Consider the following 19,534-nt stretch of genomic DNA (forward strand, 5'->3'; position numbering starts at 1 on the left):
TCATCCTCAAAATAACTTGATGAGTAAGATACTATTATTAACCCCATTTTACAGATGAGAAATATGCTATTATCAATGCCATTTTCCAGATGAAGAAACAGGGGTGAAGTTAAATATAACTTATCCAAGGTCACACAACTGTTAAGTGATAGAGTATTTGAACTCCAATTTTTATAATTCCAAAGCCCATACTCTTAATCACTGTGCACTACAGTCAAGGTACTGTATGAATAAGCATTTGCCTTACTTTGTTTAGTTTGATGTCTCTCCCTGCTCCAGCCTCAAATAGGGCCATGAGTCCCAGCAGTTGACACAGTCTTTGGAATGGCTATTGGATGTGATGGCACCTAGCAGCTATAATCATTCAAGGCAACCCTTAGGTAGAGAATTAAAACCTCATTCTACTGCTCTGTACTTACTTGGAGGAAGCCAGGACTATGTGGGTACTGAGGGAAATCTTAAGAGTCCTGAGCCCCAAAAATAGACAGCTTTTCTGGTTCAGAATCACCAAAAAGTTACTAATAACCCCCTCCTCTCACCAAGTGAATTTAAGTTCTAGATAGTGATGTCTTATTGAAGATTTTTCTCAACTGGCAACCCTATTCCAAACCTCTCTGCCTTGACAATTCTGAGCTCTATGAATTCTGTTTTTAGGAGAGTTCCCCCTCCTGAGTGCTGCTTCTCCCACAACAAGACAGTAAATACAGAAGAAATCTTATGGACTGGGACCCAAAATCTTTCTCCTTGAAACATTATTCATTATAGCAGAACCCCTTCATTTATGGTGGATATTAAGCTTCTCAAGCCCTTTCTGTTGAGTCTGTGGAAGACTAATAATTTTAATTGACTAGCTGCAGGGCTGGTGTCTCTGACTTAATGTTACATGAAATGATGACAGAGTAGTGCTTTTAAATGGGGCTCTCATGAATTGACTAGCAGGGAAGAGGGCTCTTCTAAAGGTACTTGCCTGTAGCTGTGGAGATCATCCCTTTCAAAGAGCTACCGATGCTCCTGCCAGAGCTACCCTCAGCAAATGACCTGATAAAAGAGGATTATCCACAAGAGTGGTAGTCTTGAATATGAGATAATTGATAATGACTGAATCAATTCAAGTTGAACTGGGCAGTCAGTTGTGTAATATTGGGCTAGTTTGCACTGGTTCTTTACAGATGAATAGTGCTGACTTATGTACGATTTGTACATCTGAAACATTCTCTTGCTAGAAGGTTGATGCAGTGCTTTTTTTTTTTTTTTTTTTTTTTTTTTTAACCAACACTAAAGTCCTCTTAGAGTGGCAGGGCACTCTTGATTGGTCAACAGGGCCATACTTAAATGCTTTTAAAAAATTTATGTTCCAGAAAGCAGAAGGTAATACAAGTAGTGGAGTAAACACTAGAGTCTGATCATTAGCTGTATTACCGTTGAGAAGTTCTCTTAACCTCTCTTAGTGTATTTCTCCTGGAAAATGAGGCAGTTTAAATAAATCCGTGTTTCTCAAATTCTGAAACCTACCACAGATTACTAGAGGTGACTTTAGGTGGCATATGTGATAATGTCAGGTGGTTTTCTGATAAAACATTAAAATGAACATTGAATCTCATACCTGAGAGAGTTATTCCTTGTTCAGTCTTTCTGATTATATCAGTCTCAATTTGATATCAAGATATCTTTAATAGTTCTTTAACACTGGATAGTTGTTTGGGGATGGAGGTAGGCAGGGGCAGATACTGTGGATCGTTTATTCCTCAAAATCGCTATAGAAGCGAAGTTAATTCCATTCCTTAGAAGGGAAAAGTACAGAAGTGCTTTTTTGCTCTGTCTACCTCATTTCACCTCCACTTGGAAGGAAAGTCCTGTGTTATACAACTGGTGAGTTAAGAGGAAGAACCAAACATGTGAGGTAAAGCCCTTTCTGGCTCCTCTCATGGTGCAGCCCATTCTCAGAAGACACGCTCCTCCTCCACCATGTGCACAGAAGGCCTTTGTTGACAAACTCTGCTTAGGACTGGGTGGGAACTATTAGGAAACCCATGAGACCATCAATCCAGAACACAAAACTGCGTTCTCCAGTTCATCTTTATTGGTAATCAAGCTGATATTTTGATTGCCTTTTTATTCCTCTCTCTGCTTTTCATTTGGTTTCAAACTCATAGGAGATAGAAAGGGAGAGGCAATTATCACCCCTTAAAACCTTTTAAAATATAAATCTGACTTGAGCTCAGAGCCCTTTATAAGCAATAGTATCTGTATAGAGTTTAATAACATGGTTTGTTTTTAGTAAAGTTATATTTTTAGTTACCATCTATAAAATAAATCAATTTAAGTTTTAAAAAGTGAATTTTTAAAACATTAAATAGTACAGATGGTATATGGATATGGGGAGAATTACAAAGGTGGTACTTAAATGACTGAAGTTTAGAAAACACTGAATAAGATTATCTCTAGGATCCCTTCCAGATTTAAATTCTTTTGAATGTGTATTCCAATAGAATAAAAAATGTTATGTGGTAAACCAAGTAAAAGAAAAGACCTTCTAACATAGTGTGTGCTATGTAATTATCTTTCATTTTGAAATGTGTCATTATTGAGGAGGCTAAACTTTCATGCTATGACAGTTTTTTTCATTTATAAATATGAATACCCCTTTCTTAATATTTTACTAGGCAGCTGAGTATTGATATATTTTGGATAGCATGTTTGTTGGTGATGATGGTTTGTTTTATTTTGTTTTTTTTTCTTTCACCAAAGGCAGTCTAGTTCTGGGTGAGGTTTTTGAACTGGAAATCTTGACAGGCAGGAACCATGTCATCACTCTATACTCTGCCTAGTACAGAGTTTGACATAGTAGTATTCAGTAAATATTTGAATGAATGAATGAATAAAAGAGTCAATAAAAATAAACTGAGTTCTGTGTCTTGAAGGTACAAGCATAGTTTTCATTTCTGAAATGAAATAGTCAATAGGGCTAGCTGTACAGAAGTTTGAGGTCTTGGGACAATTAGAAGGTAATACTTTCACATGAATGAAGTTTGGAGCTAGTTACGTGGAACATTTAGAATAACCTTTTCAGGAAGTAATCACAAAAAGAAGGTAGCCGTACTAATTTTGCTTTCGTTTATGGTCATATATGAGAAGCTAGGATCTTTCTTTCTTTCCCTCTTTGTTTTTTATTTAAAAAGAGCTTCCTTTCTTCCTTATTTTTTTCTCTCTCATACATGTACTACTTATCATCTCCACATCAGGGAAAGCACCCCAATTTTCCTTGCCTTAGGGAGACTATTAGAGCTTAATTTAAAATGCAGCTCATTCTTTCCCCACACACTCTTAATTACAGTTTCTCATCTGATAAAGGGGCCCAACTCTTTCTTAACTGGCATGCTAGATGAACTGAAATACCTGCGGTAAATTTGTTTATTTCCATTTATTCCCACAACAAATGTCATGTTTCAAGGGCTTTGTTCTAAGACTCCTGAAATGAGTTTTACATATCAGAGAGAGAGAGAATATTAACCAGAAGTTGTTTTTTTTTTAACATCTTTATTGGAGTATAATTGCTTTACAATGGTGTGTTAGTTTCTGCTTTATAACAAAGTGAATCAGCTATACATATACATATGTTCCCATATCTCTTCCCTCTTGCATCTCCCTCCCTCCTAACCAGAAGTTTTTAATTCTTAGTTATACCAACTGACTTTCTAATAACTATGCAATTGGTTTGAGTGATCACATACCCAGATCATGTAATTTATTTTAAAATACTTTTCATATATGTAGAAAAACAGAATTTAAGGACTGTGTTTCATTCTGGTGGATACATTTTAAACGTATTCTAGGTCTGTTCTCTACAAGTACATTCTTTCTTTGACAGTCCAGTGATTAACTGTGATTCTAATTTATTATGCACAATGACAACATCTTAACTGAAGTTATTTTGTATGTTCAGGTTAATACTTTTTGTTATTGAAAATTTAAGTCAGTACATTTTATATTTGTGAAATCTTTCTGCCTGGTATCTTTGTGTTTTCTAGTTATTACAGTGTGGTCTTTAGTATGTGACGTAAACTCTAAGGATGCTGGCTATCACATTTTGGTTTGTTCTCATTGCATTATAAAGTTGATAGAACAGCAGTAACATTAATGGTGTATAGAAGTTGGGTTTTTAAACCAATCGTCATCTACAGAAATTCTCTATCTCTGTTCTAACTTTAAATTTAAAATATCCAGGTAAACAATCAACACAGATTCTATTCTTCATCATTGAGAATATAATAGGTCTAATTTTGGCCAAGAAAAAAAAAGACTTTAGAATTATCACATTTTTTTATTCAAAAGAGAGAGATGCTTGTCTTAAAATTGTAATCTTTAGATATCTCTAGAGTCATTGTGGTCTGTCATGAAAGTATGCAAGAGCCATTTGCTATAATGGCAAGCTGGAAGTTTTGAGAACACTATGTCTAATTCAAAAACAACAATTATAGGTTCCACATACAAATGATATCATACAATATTTGTCCTTCTCTGAACAGCAGAAGTAACACAACATTGTAAATCAACTGTACTCCAATAAAAATTTTTAAAAAACAATTATAAAAAACAGAACCTTTGCCTAGGGAGCCATGTCCACTGGCGATATGGTTATTCTCTGATTAGATGCTTTGAGTGCCGGATACCATTCTTTTTCTTTTTATCTTTATTGGATTATAATTGCTTTACAATGTTGTGTTAGTTTCTGCTGTACAACAAAGTGAATCAGCTATATGTATACATATATCCCCTCCCTCTTGAGCCTCCCTCCCACCCTCCCCATCCCACCCCTCTATTACTCAGCCATAAAAATGAACGAAATTGAGTCATTTGTAGTGATGTGGATGGACCTAGAGTCTGTCATACAGACTGAAGTAAGTCAGAAAGAGAAAAAAGAGTACCATATATTAACGTATATATATGGAATCTAGAAAAATGGATACCATTCTTATCTGAGGTATGAGGTGTTGATATGGCAGCACATTATGATAGAAAAGAAAAGGCCACGAACTTGAGGGGCAGACCAACCTGAATGTGAAATTCAGCTCTGTCACTTTTACTGTGGTATCTAGGGCAAGCTACTTAACTTCCTCTGTAAAATGAAAATTATAATACTTCTTTAGAGTTTCTGTGAAGATAAAAGCACCCAGAGTGAGTTCTTGTCAAATGGTAGTTGTACAAGGAATACAATGTGGTGATGATATGTTTTGATATTCCCTCAGGTGAAGTAAAGGACAAAAATGTTCAGGTGGTTGAGCTCCCCATTGTAGACAGTCTTCATCCTCGTCCTCCATATTTACCCCTGGCTGTACCAGAAGACCTTGCAGATCGACTTGTACGAGTCCATGGTGACCCTGCAGTGTGGTGGGTGTCCCAGTTTGTCAAATACTTGATCCGCCCACAACCTTGGCTGGAAAAAGAAATAGAAGAGGCCACCAAGAAGCTAGGCTTCAAACATCCAGTTATTGGGTAAGAACCTGATTGTTCCTCCTAAAAGTGATATGTAGTAGCAGGGATACACACCTTTACAATACAGTGTGAACCTTAAAAGATATAGTGTAATTTTCATAGCCCCACCCAAAAACAGAGGTTCCAGAGTTCACCTTAGGCCACAGGGAGATTATTCTTCCTTTGTTCATTTAGAACAGCTGAGTCATCATAATTTAGTCACCCTTAATCATTTGTTCATTTGTTCATTCAACAAATATATAAAACCATATTTCTGAAATTAACAGTCTCTCCTGGGGAAACCAGCAAAATCGTATTTTGTTGGGAGTATTTTAGATGCTATACATGACTCCTGTCTTACTCTAACAGGGCTACGAGATGAAGCTCTCATATTTATAGCTTTTCTATTGCACCTTATTCTTAGATTTCATTAATTGCCACTGGTGATTATTTTGCCTTTTTGACGTTCTGTTTTCTTTTTTGTTTTGAAAGCTACTTTGAGAATAAAGATATCATTAGTAATGTAAGATAATGTTAAAATTATTGTTTAAAGTTATCTCTTGGCCCACTTGGGAGTTATCATGTATATATGTACAGTCTCATGCTTGTGTTAAGGGAGATATATCAGGAAATCCTGGAAGCAAAAAAAATCCAAGAGCATCTTTGCTCACAAGCATGTGCTCCTATACCCATACATAAAAAGTTATGGAGTAAGGAGTTTTCCTGGGTCCTGATGCCAGATTTCACACCACAGGAAATGTTCTTTGCCTAATGGGAAGAATACTAGACTGAGAGTTAAGTGACCTCAGTAATATTCCTGGCTTTTCCCTAATTCTGGGCCAAGTTACTTAATAATAGTATTATTGAGCTTTGATTTTTTTTCCATCTGTAAAATAGGGAAGGCAATACCTGCCCTAAAAATGATGATGTGATAATATAAGGATGAAAAAGGATTTTAGTCCTGTGGGAAAAAATACACTGTAAAATATTATTACCTTTCAGAGAGACTGATGATGCTTAAGTAATTCCTGAAAATAGATTTGTAGGCTAGACTATGGCATTCTGCAGCTTTTATTGTTTGTAATAAAGTCAGCTATTGATTAATATTAATACATGTGTTGATTCATTCCCTTATCTGCAGAATGTTTATTGAATACTTGCTACTGTGGGGGACAGAGGTTAAATTTTTTTTAATGGCTCCTTCTAACTCCTCACAGTCCATGGGAAAAGAGACTTACACAACTAACATTATATGAGTAGAATGTGATAAATGCCCTGAGAGAAAACATAAAAAGTTTTATGAGAGGTCAAGGGAGGGGAAATGTACTTCCATTTCCCAAGAAAAGACCAAGAAAGGCTTCATAGCTGCAGTGTTTGAACAGGATCTTGGAAGATGGAGAAAGATACACTATAGTAGTTACATTACGAAATAACTTCAACTGCATTATCTCATTGATGCTGTAACACAGTCCTATGATGTGTGCAGAGATAACCATTTTACAGGTGAGGAAACTAAGGAAAGAAAATCTCTTCCCAAGGTTCCAGAGTTTATAAAGGCAAAGCCAGGACTTACACCGCTTAACTTTGTTTGGATTTCCTGTAGTTTTACGTACCAGAAAGCTACCCTTATTAATTTTTCATGGAGTATCCACCACATTGAGAATTGGCCAAATATAGAAACTTGAAGTACCGCAGACAGCTAAGTTATTTGCACACTTAAGTAGTGTGCTGTAATGAAAGAGGGGTGCATTAGAGTTCAAGAATCTGGGGGTCCAATCTGGCTTCCACCACTAACAAGTTTTGTGACTTTGTACAACTTACTTGGTCATTCTGGGCCTTCATTAATTGTCACTCTTTTTTCGTTTATTAAAACAAAACAAAAGAAAATGCTAGGTTAGATAGTAGTATCTAAGGTTTCTACTTACACAATACTAAACAGTTAGATTTTTGTGTCTACCCATCATCCATTCATTCATTCATTTGTTGTGTTTGGTGCAATTGGGAATAAATAAAACCAGATTCCTTGCCCTGGAGGAGCTTTGATAGATAGTGAAAATCAGGCAAGTAAACAAATAACTTTTACTTTTGTAAAGACTGGGTTAAAATATATGTGAAAGAAACCAGCCTCCCTTTGCCTTATATTGTCATTTTGTTCCCTGAAATATCTTCAGAGACATCAGTTTCTTTAACTGTCAGATGAAAGGGTTACATTAAATCAAATGACTTCTAATATCCTTCACAGGTCTAACATTCTGATTCTTCCATAAAAATTCCATTAAGGTCCTCTCTCAAATTTATTGGTCCAGGCCTAATTTCAGGAATACTTGGAAAATTGAGAAAATTGCTTAGTAGTACTCTGCCACTATGTCAAATGCTCCTCTTCCTTTGATTTTTCCTTCTTGTTATAGCTCTCCTTTGTTTTTATCTTTATTTTCATATCTCCTACCCCGTTTCTTCCCTGTTTCTTAGTCTTCATATGTATAGAAGTTACTGACCCCTGTTCTAAGTAGTAGAGCTAAAACAAGAACATGGTAAAATCAGAGTTTCAAATAGTGTTTCTTCTCATGAAACTTTTCATTGAAATTCAGTGGAATTGTTCTTTCTGCCCCATCTCATCTCCATGGAGCACAGTGAACAATTCCAAATTTCCTGAGAGAACCAGTGACTTAGAAGAACGTGGGAAGGAAAAGATGATACGATAGGTGTTCATACGATAGTATTCACATCTGGACCATCAACTGAAATGCAAAGGAAAGAACAGCCACGAAGATGTCAGAGTAACTCCAGTGAAGTTAAAACCTCACTCCAGATTCATAATAAAAAGCTGGCCCTAGGCTTGACTTAAGACATGCCCACATATTGTGACCTAAAGGAAACAAATCTACCTTTTTTCTTTTCCAACATATGAATAGTGATTTAGTAATTTGGGAAGAGGGGAGATGTGGGAAGAGCAAATTTAAGTAGTGTTTTAACTTATGAAAAACTCTATTATTCCTGTTTTCATTAAAATACTGTTGGAAGTCAGTGCCTTATTCAGTGCAGGACAATGTAAATCTGTGTCCCCAATTTTACAGTTTTGGAGCTTTTCTTAAATAGGACAGATGAGATCAGTATCTGCTTGTGTTTGATAGAGTAAAAACAGGGAAAGGAAATTCATTATGCCTACAACAAAAAGGCTGGCATGTCTCCATGAACTTAAAATAGTAACACCTCTTAAAAGGTTTGCCTTGCCTTGATTGTGCTGTAGGAAGAATCCATACAGGTCTGTGTTTTCCTTGCACAACTTTAAATTCAACAAGCTGGCATTACAGTGACAATACAGGATAAAATGAAGAAAAAGAAAACTTGGCATCAAAACATTACAAATGATATATTTAATGTTCTGTAGTAACAACTGTGAATCTTGGCATCCTTTATTGTCAAATATATTAAAAATTATATCCAGTTTTTTCTGGAAGGCTGGTTGGTATTTGCTGCCTTATATGCGGTCTAATTCTGGAATCTCCCATTTGTTCCTTATTATGCCAATTACTTTCTCTTTATAAGAAAGCATTCTTCAAAGATTTAACTTATTTTTTCTAATTCCCCTTGTATTAATATGCAAATATATTTAGAATATATGTGTTTGAATTTTTTTAAATATTGGTTTTATTTTTTCTAATGGTGAAAATGAAAGAAAAATTGGTTTAAAATATCCGTAACGCCACCATGAATAGGGGTATAAAGCTGAGTACCCTAAAAGTACTCAGTGGATCAGAACATTATCAGCAGAATCTGACTTTCTCCCTCTGCCCCTGCAGAGTCCATGTCAGACGCACAGACAAAGTGGGAACAGAAGCAGCCTTCCACCCCATTGAGGAATACATGGTACATGTTGAAGAACATTTTCAGCTTCTTGGTCGAAGAATGCAAGTGGATAAAAAAAGAGTATATTTGGCCACAGATGACCCTTCTTTATTAAAGGAGGCAAAAACAAAGTAAGTTAGATGAACTAATGATTCTAGAGTGAACCATCTCTTTTCAGTTGAAAGGAATCCTTAATTCCCATGACTTGTGATTCTTGTTACAATGAATGTTATTACTGATTATTGGGGGTTTTAAATTCAAACAGCTGTGTTCTTGTGCAACTGTTATTATGATCAAAGCATATGTGAGGTGCCAGCAAGGTGTAGATTTCTTTCTAAAACCCCTTCTCTTGACTTGTAGGCAGCAGTCATCTCACTATATACTCACATGACCTTTGTGTGCTTGGAAGGGAGAGAGCAAGCTTTCTGGTGTCTCTTCTTGTAAGGAAGGGCACTAATTCCATCATGAGGGTCCTACCCTCATGACCTTATTTAACCCTAAGTACCTCCCAAAGGCCCCAGCTCCAAATATTATCACATTGGGGGTTAGGGCTTAAACATATGAATTCTGGGGGGACACAAACATTTAGTCCATAATACTAACCAACTCACAAGACTGTTAGCAATAAAACACACCAGGTGCTTGCCCTTTTGCTCTATCTTCACCAACAATCGCAGGCAACTGAAACCACGTGTAAGATATAAGTTTTCATCTTAAAAAAATTTCTGGAATTTGGAAATTATATTTTTTTAAAAGGCAACGAATCAAAAGATGAGTTTTTTAAGTGAAATAATAAGGACTGCCAGCTTGTACTGAGCTGTATTGAGCCCGCCTGCCTGTATTTCAGGCACTGTGCTAGGTGGTGGGGATTCCATGATGAGGAAGACACTCTCTGCTCTCAAGGAATTCCCAATCTAGTAGGGGAATGGACAGTTACAATACAGTATGAGTAGTGCTACTATAGAGTAATACCATCTACTCCAGAAATCATCCCTGAATCCTTGACTAAGTGGTCCTCCTCTGTGCATTCCTCTTAGTATTTAGCACTTGCTTACTTCTGTCTCCCTCACTAGGTTATAAGCACTTTAGAAACTATACCTAGTTCTAGTAAGTGCCCAGTAAGTATTGAATTATGTTCATTTCAGTCCTATCTGTTTGAAAACATTTTATTAGCAATTATCATTTGACCTTTTTGACTTTTAATTAATTTATTTATTTAATTAATTAACTTATTTCTCAATCCCTCTTTTATGTCACAAATGGGGGTTGGGAAGATAAACAAATCTGGAATGAATACTATAATGCAGGTATTTATCCATATCATTGGATAATCATTTAAACCCTATTTCTACCTCATACGAATCTAAATTAACCTGATATAAATTGCTTTTTCTTTAAGGCCCCCTCTATTGATTATACACACAGACACTCTCTCTCTCTCTCTCTCACACACACACACACACACACACACACACACACATGCAGGTGTGTGTACGCACAGACAAACAAACAAAAGACCAAGAAATTCATCAGCCAAATATAAGCCAAGTTATATAGTTATAATTCTTGTTCAAGTATAAGAGGGATTAAATGAACATTTGGACATAAAACAAGAAAAAATTTTCAGATATTTTTCCAGTTTGATATTACAGACCTATTAGAGAGAAACAAAGTAGAAATAGTTCATCTTAGTCCTTCATTTTAAAATATCTGACTGAATTTGTAGCTTAGTTGAAAAAATGTTAAAATATTACTTTATTTACTCTTTTACTTGTTCTTGAATGCATCGTAAGTTTTTCCCTTGATTGGCAAAATAATTCATGCTCATTAGAAAATATGGAGTTGGTAAGTATACAAGCAAGGAAAAAATATTACCCACAGTCTCATTACTCAGTGGCAACAACTATTTAAATATCAACATATTCCCTTCAGTCATTTATGTAGTTATACATTTTTGTAGTTGATCATATTCTATATAATTTGAACTCTTTTTTTACTTAATACAGCACTAGAACCCTTTTCCCAGGTTGCTAAAAAAAGTCATTGTAAATCTCTTTTTTTAGTGACTACACATCCACTGAATGGAAATGCCATTGCTTACTTGACCATTCTCTTAATACTTGACAGGTTATTTCCAATTTCCAGTGCTTTGAGGTATGCCTGAAATTATCCATATTATTTCCTTAATCTAGATTTCTGGACTTGGAAGTATTTAGATAAAAGGATATGAATATTTTACAGCTGTGATGCATAGCACAGCATGATATTTTTACACCAAGCAACCCTTATAGTACAGATGGCAGTATTATCTACTTGGATTGTGAGAATTGTAAAACTTGATTTTTTCTTTTGTGTGTGTGTGTGTGGTCAGAAGCTAATAACTCCTCTCCCCATGGTAGTCCAGGCAGCATTTTTCTCCATATTCTGTTATAAATGTAGCAATAGCATTTTGTGCATATTTTTTTCCTCTTTGGAAATTCTTTGGTTTTCTGAGTCATTTTAAGGATTTTCTCAGGAATTTAAATACCGTTTCTCTCCATCATTTTACTTAAATGTTTTTTCCACTCTGAATTAATTCTGCTTTTGACCTCTCAGGATTGGTTTTGATACCTAAGCAAATCATAAAACTTCTGTTATTGTTTTAGGAGACCAAAGCATGAATTAATTTTTCATCAAGGTACATAGAATCCAAGGTGATTATAAGACTTTTCTGCTTCAAGAGGGTGAAGAGATGGAGAATTAAAATTAAATGAGGAATAGTATTCGTACAGTTAGAGAAGAAACCATTTTTCTGACTAGCTTATTCTTTGTAAAAGGGGTCAAGATTAGCTTATATATGTGGCTCCCGTAGTTAATGCTTTGTTGCTTAGTATCACACCTCAGGTCTCTCTAGATTAAGACTGAGTTCATTCACGAGATTTTAGCACGAGCAGCCTAGTGACTGTGACAGCTGCTGATAATGTGGAGATCTCTCTCTTAGGTAATTCACTGTTAGAGTGCTTAAATCACAGAATCTTTGGCAGTCAAAGAAGTAAGAACTATTAAAGTTGTCTATCCAGCATTGTATCCTAAGATTGTGGAGACTGGGGTTAGGAGTGAAACAGGAGAAAAAACAAGCCATTAAAAATCTCTCAGATTAAATATTTACATATTTAGTTTGCTCTTTATCAAAAATGCTGGACAAGCTCTTCCTAAAATTAGGTTCATTTAAATGAATAGAGGTAAGAGAAATTTGTTTAAAAGTTGTTGTAAAGCATTTGGTTGCCATGTGAAATGAAGAATCAGCAATAGTGGTAAAGTTCTTCACTATTTTTTTGAACTACATCCAATATGCTAGACAGTTACAGGGCATTAGGAATACACAAAGAAATAAAAGATAATATGTGGCTCCTTATCTCAGGGCGTATCCAACTGGTAGGCAATATACGGGTAACAAATAATCAGTGTCATTATATAATTGTCCTGAAGGAGTTGTATACTAGGTAGTGAAGTCAGGAAGAGGAGTATCCCCCTCAGTCTGGAGAAAGACCTCACAAAAGAAAATTTGATGTTAGTTTATAATTTCAAGTTACACCTTTGTGGGTGATATAAAAATAAATTTTTGCAAGATGGAAGGAGAAAAAAATATTTTTTTTAATCATTGCCAATCTCTGCAGCCTCACAGTGGAAGACTTCTGCTGGCATACTTGTAGGCGTAAGACAAGAAAGAAGCATGTTTGTGTGGAAAGTTTCATGCTCATTATTGGAAGTACAAAATCTCCTTCCCTCATTATTCACTTTGTTTCTGTTTTTCAACACTCAGTATCCTTCATCAAGCTATCCTTTGCCTATAGAGATAAGGCCTGAGGAACTTAGGTGACCTTTTGGTTTGGTTCCAGGAAGAGGCCTTTAAGTTAGGAAGGGCATAATGTTCACATCACTTCTCAGTAAAAGGATCCCTCTTGTGTTTGTTTCACTGAGCACCCAAACCATGCTGACAGAGTTAGTCTTTTTTCTAGGATAAAACCTGTACTGGTGTGTTTTAATGATTTCCCCCCTCCTCCACCCTCCAGCCTTTTCATATTTATTTGTTTCTGTTTCTGCCCCATGACTGGGTCTGCATCTTCACAGGAATCACATTAAAAGTTTTTTTGGTGGTTTCCTTTTCAGAACAAATGTGACATTTCCTTCATCTCCCTGATTCAAAGTTGAGGAGGGCAAAATGTCAAAAATAATGAGGCCAAATGGATCTGAACACTGAATACCAGTCACTGAAACAGTGCTCAGAGACTTTTTCTTCACAGTCATTACTAGAGGCTATGAGAGAAAACACCTTGGAGGTCGTGGAATGAAGAGAAATCTGAAGCAGCTGTTAGGGAATTAGGAAAACGTCCCAGACATAGGTAGCACTCACTTGTTCATGTATTCATCCACATAGCATTGTGTGGAGTGCTAGATGCTGTGATGTAAAGGAAAATAAGGCATAGTCCTAACCTTTGGGAAATACTGTGTGGGAAAAAGACATGTAAGCTGACTCCTGCTGCCTCAGGGCTTATAAATAGGAACTATTATTCTTTCAACAAATATTTATTGACCTTGTATTATATTCCAGATTCTCTTCTAGGTGCTGAGAATAATAGAGTGAACAAAGCAGATGAAATAGCTCTCTTTATAGAGCTTACATTCTAGTTAGGGATGATGGAGGTGGGGAATGAATGCAGACAGTAAATAAACAGTAAATATATATTATGTTCGGTGATAGTAAGAGCCATGGAGAGAAATTAAGCAAGTAAAAGGGATAGGGATTGCCAAACTCCTCACTAATAAGGCAGCATTTGAGCAGAGATCTAAGAGGGAAGTAAGAGATAAAACCAGGTGAATATCTGGGGAAAGAATGTTTAACAATCACAGCTAATGATTTATTGAGCATTTACTACGTGTCAGATACTCTTCTAAGCACTTTACATTGCTTAATTTATTTAATTCTTTAAAAATTATATAAAGTAGGTACAATGACTCTCCCCTTTGCATGTAACTTCTGAAAGTTTACAGCTTAACTCTGAGCTGTCTCATGAACTGAGAAAATTTATTCACTCTATACTAGAGTATAATTAAACCTCTAATTCAGAGTAGAATCATTTGAACATATAGTAGACTTTTTAAAGACATCCTGTTTTAATATTTTTTAACACATATCTTCTCAGGACTACCACAATATTAGTTGGTGGACATCTACAAGGAATTTGCTTTCATAAATTTATTAGAATGGTTTTCTTTCACTGTTATTTGTTAAGATGGTGCTTATGGGGGTTAAGGGAGACAAGTCTCAGTTATCACTAAAAAATTCTAAACTAAAAATTTAAATGAAGTTTAATCATTATGTTTATATTCTAAAGGAAAAGCTCAGTGACCAAATTTGGAAGCAGGTTGGAGCCTCCTAGAGAGGCAGGAGGCAACTGGGACTTCCCCTGGGGACACATATACTGGCAGCAGGCAGTGGGGAGCTCATTCTACCACAGGGACCCTGGTGCTGGCAAACAACATTTTGGAGTCCTCCTTCTAGCCTATTAGAACCAGGGGCTTACATGCCCACTAGTTGATCAGCACCAGTACTGAGATCCCCAAACCCCACAGCCAGCCATGCTGGGACCCAGCACTGCCCACCAGCAACACAAGACCAACCCTAGGACTTGTGGGCCTGCAACCAGGCACACCAGGACCCAGCCCAAGCCACCAGTGGGCTGGCACCAGCCCTGGGACTTCCCAGGCCATGTAGCCAGCTGTGTCAGGACCCAGACCCACCTACCAGCAGCTAGCAGCCTCCACATGAGGCAGGGCCTGGCAGCCAACTGGGCTGGGAACTAGCCCTACCTACCAGCATGCCCACAGTAGTTGACCCCACCACAACAGAAGTGCCCACTCAGCCCACATACAAGGCACCCTTAGATTATATAGCTCTGGTGACCAGAGGGGAGTATGCAGCTAGGCCCCATAGGACATCTCCTACATAAGGTCACTTCTCCAATAATGAGAAACATAACTGACTTGCCTAATACATACAAATAAACACAGAGAATTAGGCAAAATGAGGTGATAAGGGAACGTGTTTCAAATGAAGGAACGAACCCCAGAAGAAGAGCTAAGCAAAGTGGAGATGAGCAATCTACCCAATAAAGGGTTCAAGGTAATGATCATAAAGGTGCTGAATGAACTCGGGGGAAGAGTTGATGGACACAGTGGCAGACTTAACAAAGAGTTAGAAAGGGTAAAGAAGAACCAAATAGAGCTGAAGAATGCAATAACTGAAGTAAAAAATACACTAGAAGGAATCAACAGTAGATTAAATGATACAGAAGAACAGATCAACAAACTGGAAGACAGAGTAGTGGAAATCACCCAAGCTGAACCAAAAAAAGAGAAGAATTTTAAAAGTGAGGACAGTTTAAGAGACCTCTGGGACAACAAAAGCATACCAACATTTACTTTATAGGTATCTCATAGGGAAAAGAGAGAGAGAAAGGGGCAGGGAACTTATTTAAAACAAGAATAGCCAAAAATTTCCCTAACCTGGGAAAGGAAACAGACATCCAGGTCCAGGAAGCACAGAAAGTTCCGAACAAGATCAACCCAAAGAGGTATACACCAAGACACATTGTAATTAAAATGTCAAAAAATAAAGAGAGAATCTTAAAATCAGCAAGAGAAAAGCAACTAGTTATGTACAAGGGAACTCCCATAAGGCTGTCAGTTGACTTTTCAGCAGAAACTTTGCAGGACAGAAGAGAGTGGCATGATATAGTCAAAGTGATGAAAGGAAAAAACGTACAACCAAGAATACTTTACCCCACAAGGCTACCATTCAAATTTGAAAGAGAGAGCAAGAGTTTTACAGACAAGCAAAAGCTAAAAATTGTTCAGCACCACTAAACAGGCTTTACAACAAATGTTACAGGGACTTCCCTAAGCATAAAAGAAAAGACCACACTAGAAATATGAAAATTATGAAAGGAAAAATCTCATTGGTAAAAGCAAACATACTGTAAAGGTAGTAGATCAGCCACTTGTAAAGCTAGTAGGAAACTTGAAAGACAAGTAGTAAATTATCTATATCCACAATACGTGGTTAAGGAATACACAAAACAAAAAGATGTAAAATATGATATCAAAAAACATTAAATGTGGACAAGGGAAGGCAGGAATAAAAACTGTGGAGTTGTTAGAATGTGTTCAGACTTGAGATCAACTTAAAATAATTATACACACACACACAACCCACCCTTACACCTATAGGAACTAGAAAAAGAAGAACAAAGCCCAAAATTAGTAGAAGGAAAGAAATGATAAACATCAGAGCAGAAATAAGTGAAATAGACACTTAAAACAATAGAAAAGATCAATGAAACTAAGAGCTGTTTCTTTGAAAAGATAAACAAATTGATAAACATTTAGCCAGACTCATCAAGAAAAAAGAGAGAGGACCCAAATGAATAAAATCAGAAATGAAAAATGAGATGTTACAGCCAACACCACAGAAATCAAAGGATCAAAAGGGATTACTGCAAACAACTATATGTGAGTAGATGGACAACCTAGAAGAAATGGATAAATTCCTAGAAAATTTCAGTATCCCAAGACTAAATTAGGAAGAAATAGAAAATATTAACAAACCAATTACCAGTAATGGAGTTGAATCAAGATTGATCAATAAACTTCCAACAAACAAAAGTCCAGGACCAGATGGCTTCACAGGTGAATTTTATAAAATATTTAAAGAAGAGTTAATGCCTATGCCTCTCAAACTATTCCAAAAAATTGAAGAAGGAACAATTCTGAACTCATTCTACAAGGCCAACATCACCCCAATTCCAAAACCAGACAAAGACGCCACAAAAAGAGAAACTTACAGGCCAATATCATTGATGAGATACAAAATATTAGCAAACCGAATCCAACAGTACATTAAAAGGATCATATACCACGATCAAGTAGATGCAAGGATAGTTCAATATTTACAAATTTACAAATCAATCAGTGTGATACACCACATTAACAAAACAAAGGATAAAAATTATATGATCATCTCAATAGTTGCAGAAAAAGCTTTTGACAAAATTCTATATTCATTTATAATAGAACTCTCAACTAAGTGGGTGTAGAGGAAACATACCTCAACATAACAAAGGCCATAAGATATCACAGACTAACAGCTAACATAATACTCAACCGTGAAAAGCTGAAAGCTTTTCCTCTAAGATCAGGAAGAAGACAAAGATGCCCAGTCTCACCGCTTTTATTCAACATGGTATTGAAAGTCCTAGCCACAGCAACCAAAAGTTGTTAAGAGACTAAATCCTAAGAGTTTTCATCACAAGGAAATTTTTTTTTCCTTTTTTAAAAATTTTGTCTGTATGTGAGATGATGGAAGTTCACTAAACTTATTGTGGTAACCATTTCATGATGTGTGTAAGTCAGATCATTGTGCCTTAAACTTATACAGTGCAGTATGTCAATTATATCTCACTCGGGACTTCTCTGGTGGTCCAGTGGTAAAGAATCCGCCTTACAATGCAGGGGACGCGGGTTCAATCCCTGGTCAGGGAACTGGGATCCCACATGACGTGGGGCAACTAGGCCTGCACGCCACAACTACTGAGCTCGTGTGCCTCAGCTAGAGAGCCCACGTGCTGCAAACTACAGAGCCCATGTTCTCTGGAACCCGCACACCACAACTACAGAGCCCACACGCTCTGGAGCCTGTAGGCCACAACTAGAAAGAAGTCTGTGCACCGCAACGAAAGATCCCATATGCCTCAATGAAGATCCCGCATGCCGCAACTAAGATCCGATGCAACCAAAAACAAATAATAGATCTTTTAAAAAATTATACCTCAAAAAAACTGGAAGAAGAAAAAACAGTGTATAAATTATATTTTTTAAAAGATATATGCTTAAGGATAAAAGTGGGAAAGGAATGCATAAAATGAAAATGTGTCTGTGTGAAAAAAATATGAAAGCAGGTTGAAAAACCTCTTCAAGGTCACTTATTACGATGAAAATAAAGAGCTTTCTGTTTTCAATTCTTTCATGAACTGAAAGGGACATTCTGGTGCATATGTATATTTTATATGACATGCCAGTAACTTTCAACATACAGGACACCCCAGAATGGTTTCTGCCCCATCAATGGATTCAAAGATGCTTTGTCAGCTACTCTATTGAATGCCAGAATTAAAGCTTTCCTTACTGTCAGAAAGAGGGGGACTCTTAGTTAAAGGAGCTGGCTACCTCCTGCTGATAGGATACTATTTCCTGACAGAATTCTATGATTTCAGTGAGTTTGTATAAATTTATTTCTTTTTTCAGGTACCCCAGTTATGAATTTATTAGTGATAACTCTATCTCTTGGTCAGCTGGACTACATAATCGATACACAGAAAATTCACTTCGAGGTGTGATCCTGGATATACACTTTCTCTCCCAGGCAGACTTCCTAGTGTGTACATTTTCATCCCAGGTAAGCATTTTTAAGTGATCAATACTCTGGTTATATTGGGTCAGGAAGTTCTTGGATTTTTAAAAAATGTTAGTTTTCATGACTCAGGTACAATTTTTTTAATATTGGGGAGTGATCCCTTTTGTGAAAGAATGAGAAGATTCCAGAAAATATAGCTATTTGAATGCACTGAATATTTAATTGTTTGCAAGCAATTATTGAATACATCTCTACTGAAGCCAGCTACTGGGGTTGTTTAAAGTACTTGGCTTATTCACAGCATTTAACTGAAACAGCAAGTAATTAAGTTTACTTAATACTTTCTGATTTTGCATACAATCATTATGTAACCAGAGTCCATCCATTTCTACACATCAGTGCACTGATACTGAGAGGCTTAAACGCTCAGCATTTTGCCTCACTTGATTGCTTTATAGAAAATAAGAAAGAGTAAATGTAATTCCTCTTTCAAGTCCTTTTAACATTTCTACCAAGCAAGAAACTGTACATTATATTTAAGCAATACCATATTATAATCATTCTTTGAGTTTATTGTTACAGATATTTAATATGTTGTTGGTTTGGTGTGTGTGTTTTTATGAGTGCTCCAATCAGCCTTATATGTCCAGTGAAATATCAGCATAGAAAGATTTACTGTGGATTTTATTCAACTGTCTCATTTATGTGCATATTATTGGTTAGTTTGTTCAACAAGCTGTTAAATGATTGTTTGTGCTCAGACCT

General features: G+C 36.4%; 1 protein-coding gene across 7 annotated transcripts in view; it reads left to right on the forward strand.

Moving 5' to 3' along the window:
* Nucleotides 1-19,534, forward strand: part of FUT8 (fucosyltransferase 8) — a 336,029-nt gene that overhangs the window by 307,962 nt on the left and 8,533 nt on the right. For 6 of the 7 annotated variants that reach the window (XM_028496014.2, XM_055088532.1, XM_028496013.2 and 3 more), the window contains 3 exons: nucleotides 5,247-5,493; nucleotides 9,273-9,449; nucleotides 18,661-18,811. In XM_028496014.2, the coding sequence (XP_028351815.1) occupies nucleotides 5,247-5,493; nucleotides 9,273-9,449; nucleotides 18,661-18,811 (575 nt within the window). Of the gene's footprint in view, nucleotides 1-5,246; nucleotides 5,494-9,272; nucleotides 9,450-18,660; nucleotides 18,812-19,534 lie in introns of those variants that run through there. The other variant, XM_055088533.1, reaches the window with a different exon arrangement.

The sequence above is a fragment of the Physeter macrocephalus genome, chromosome 11, assembly GCF_002837175.3.
Source record: "Physeter macrocephalus isolate SW-GA chromosome 11, ASM283717v5, whole genome shotgun sequence".
Lineage (NCBI taxonomy): Eukaryota > Metazoa > Chordata > Mammalia > Artiodactyla > Physeteridae > Physeter > Physeter macrocephalus.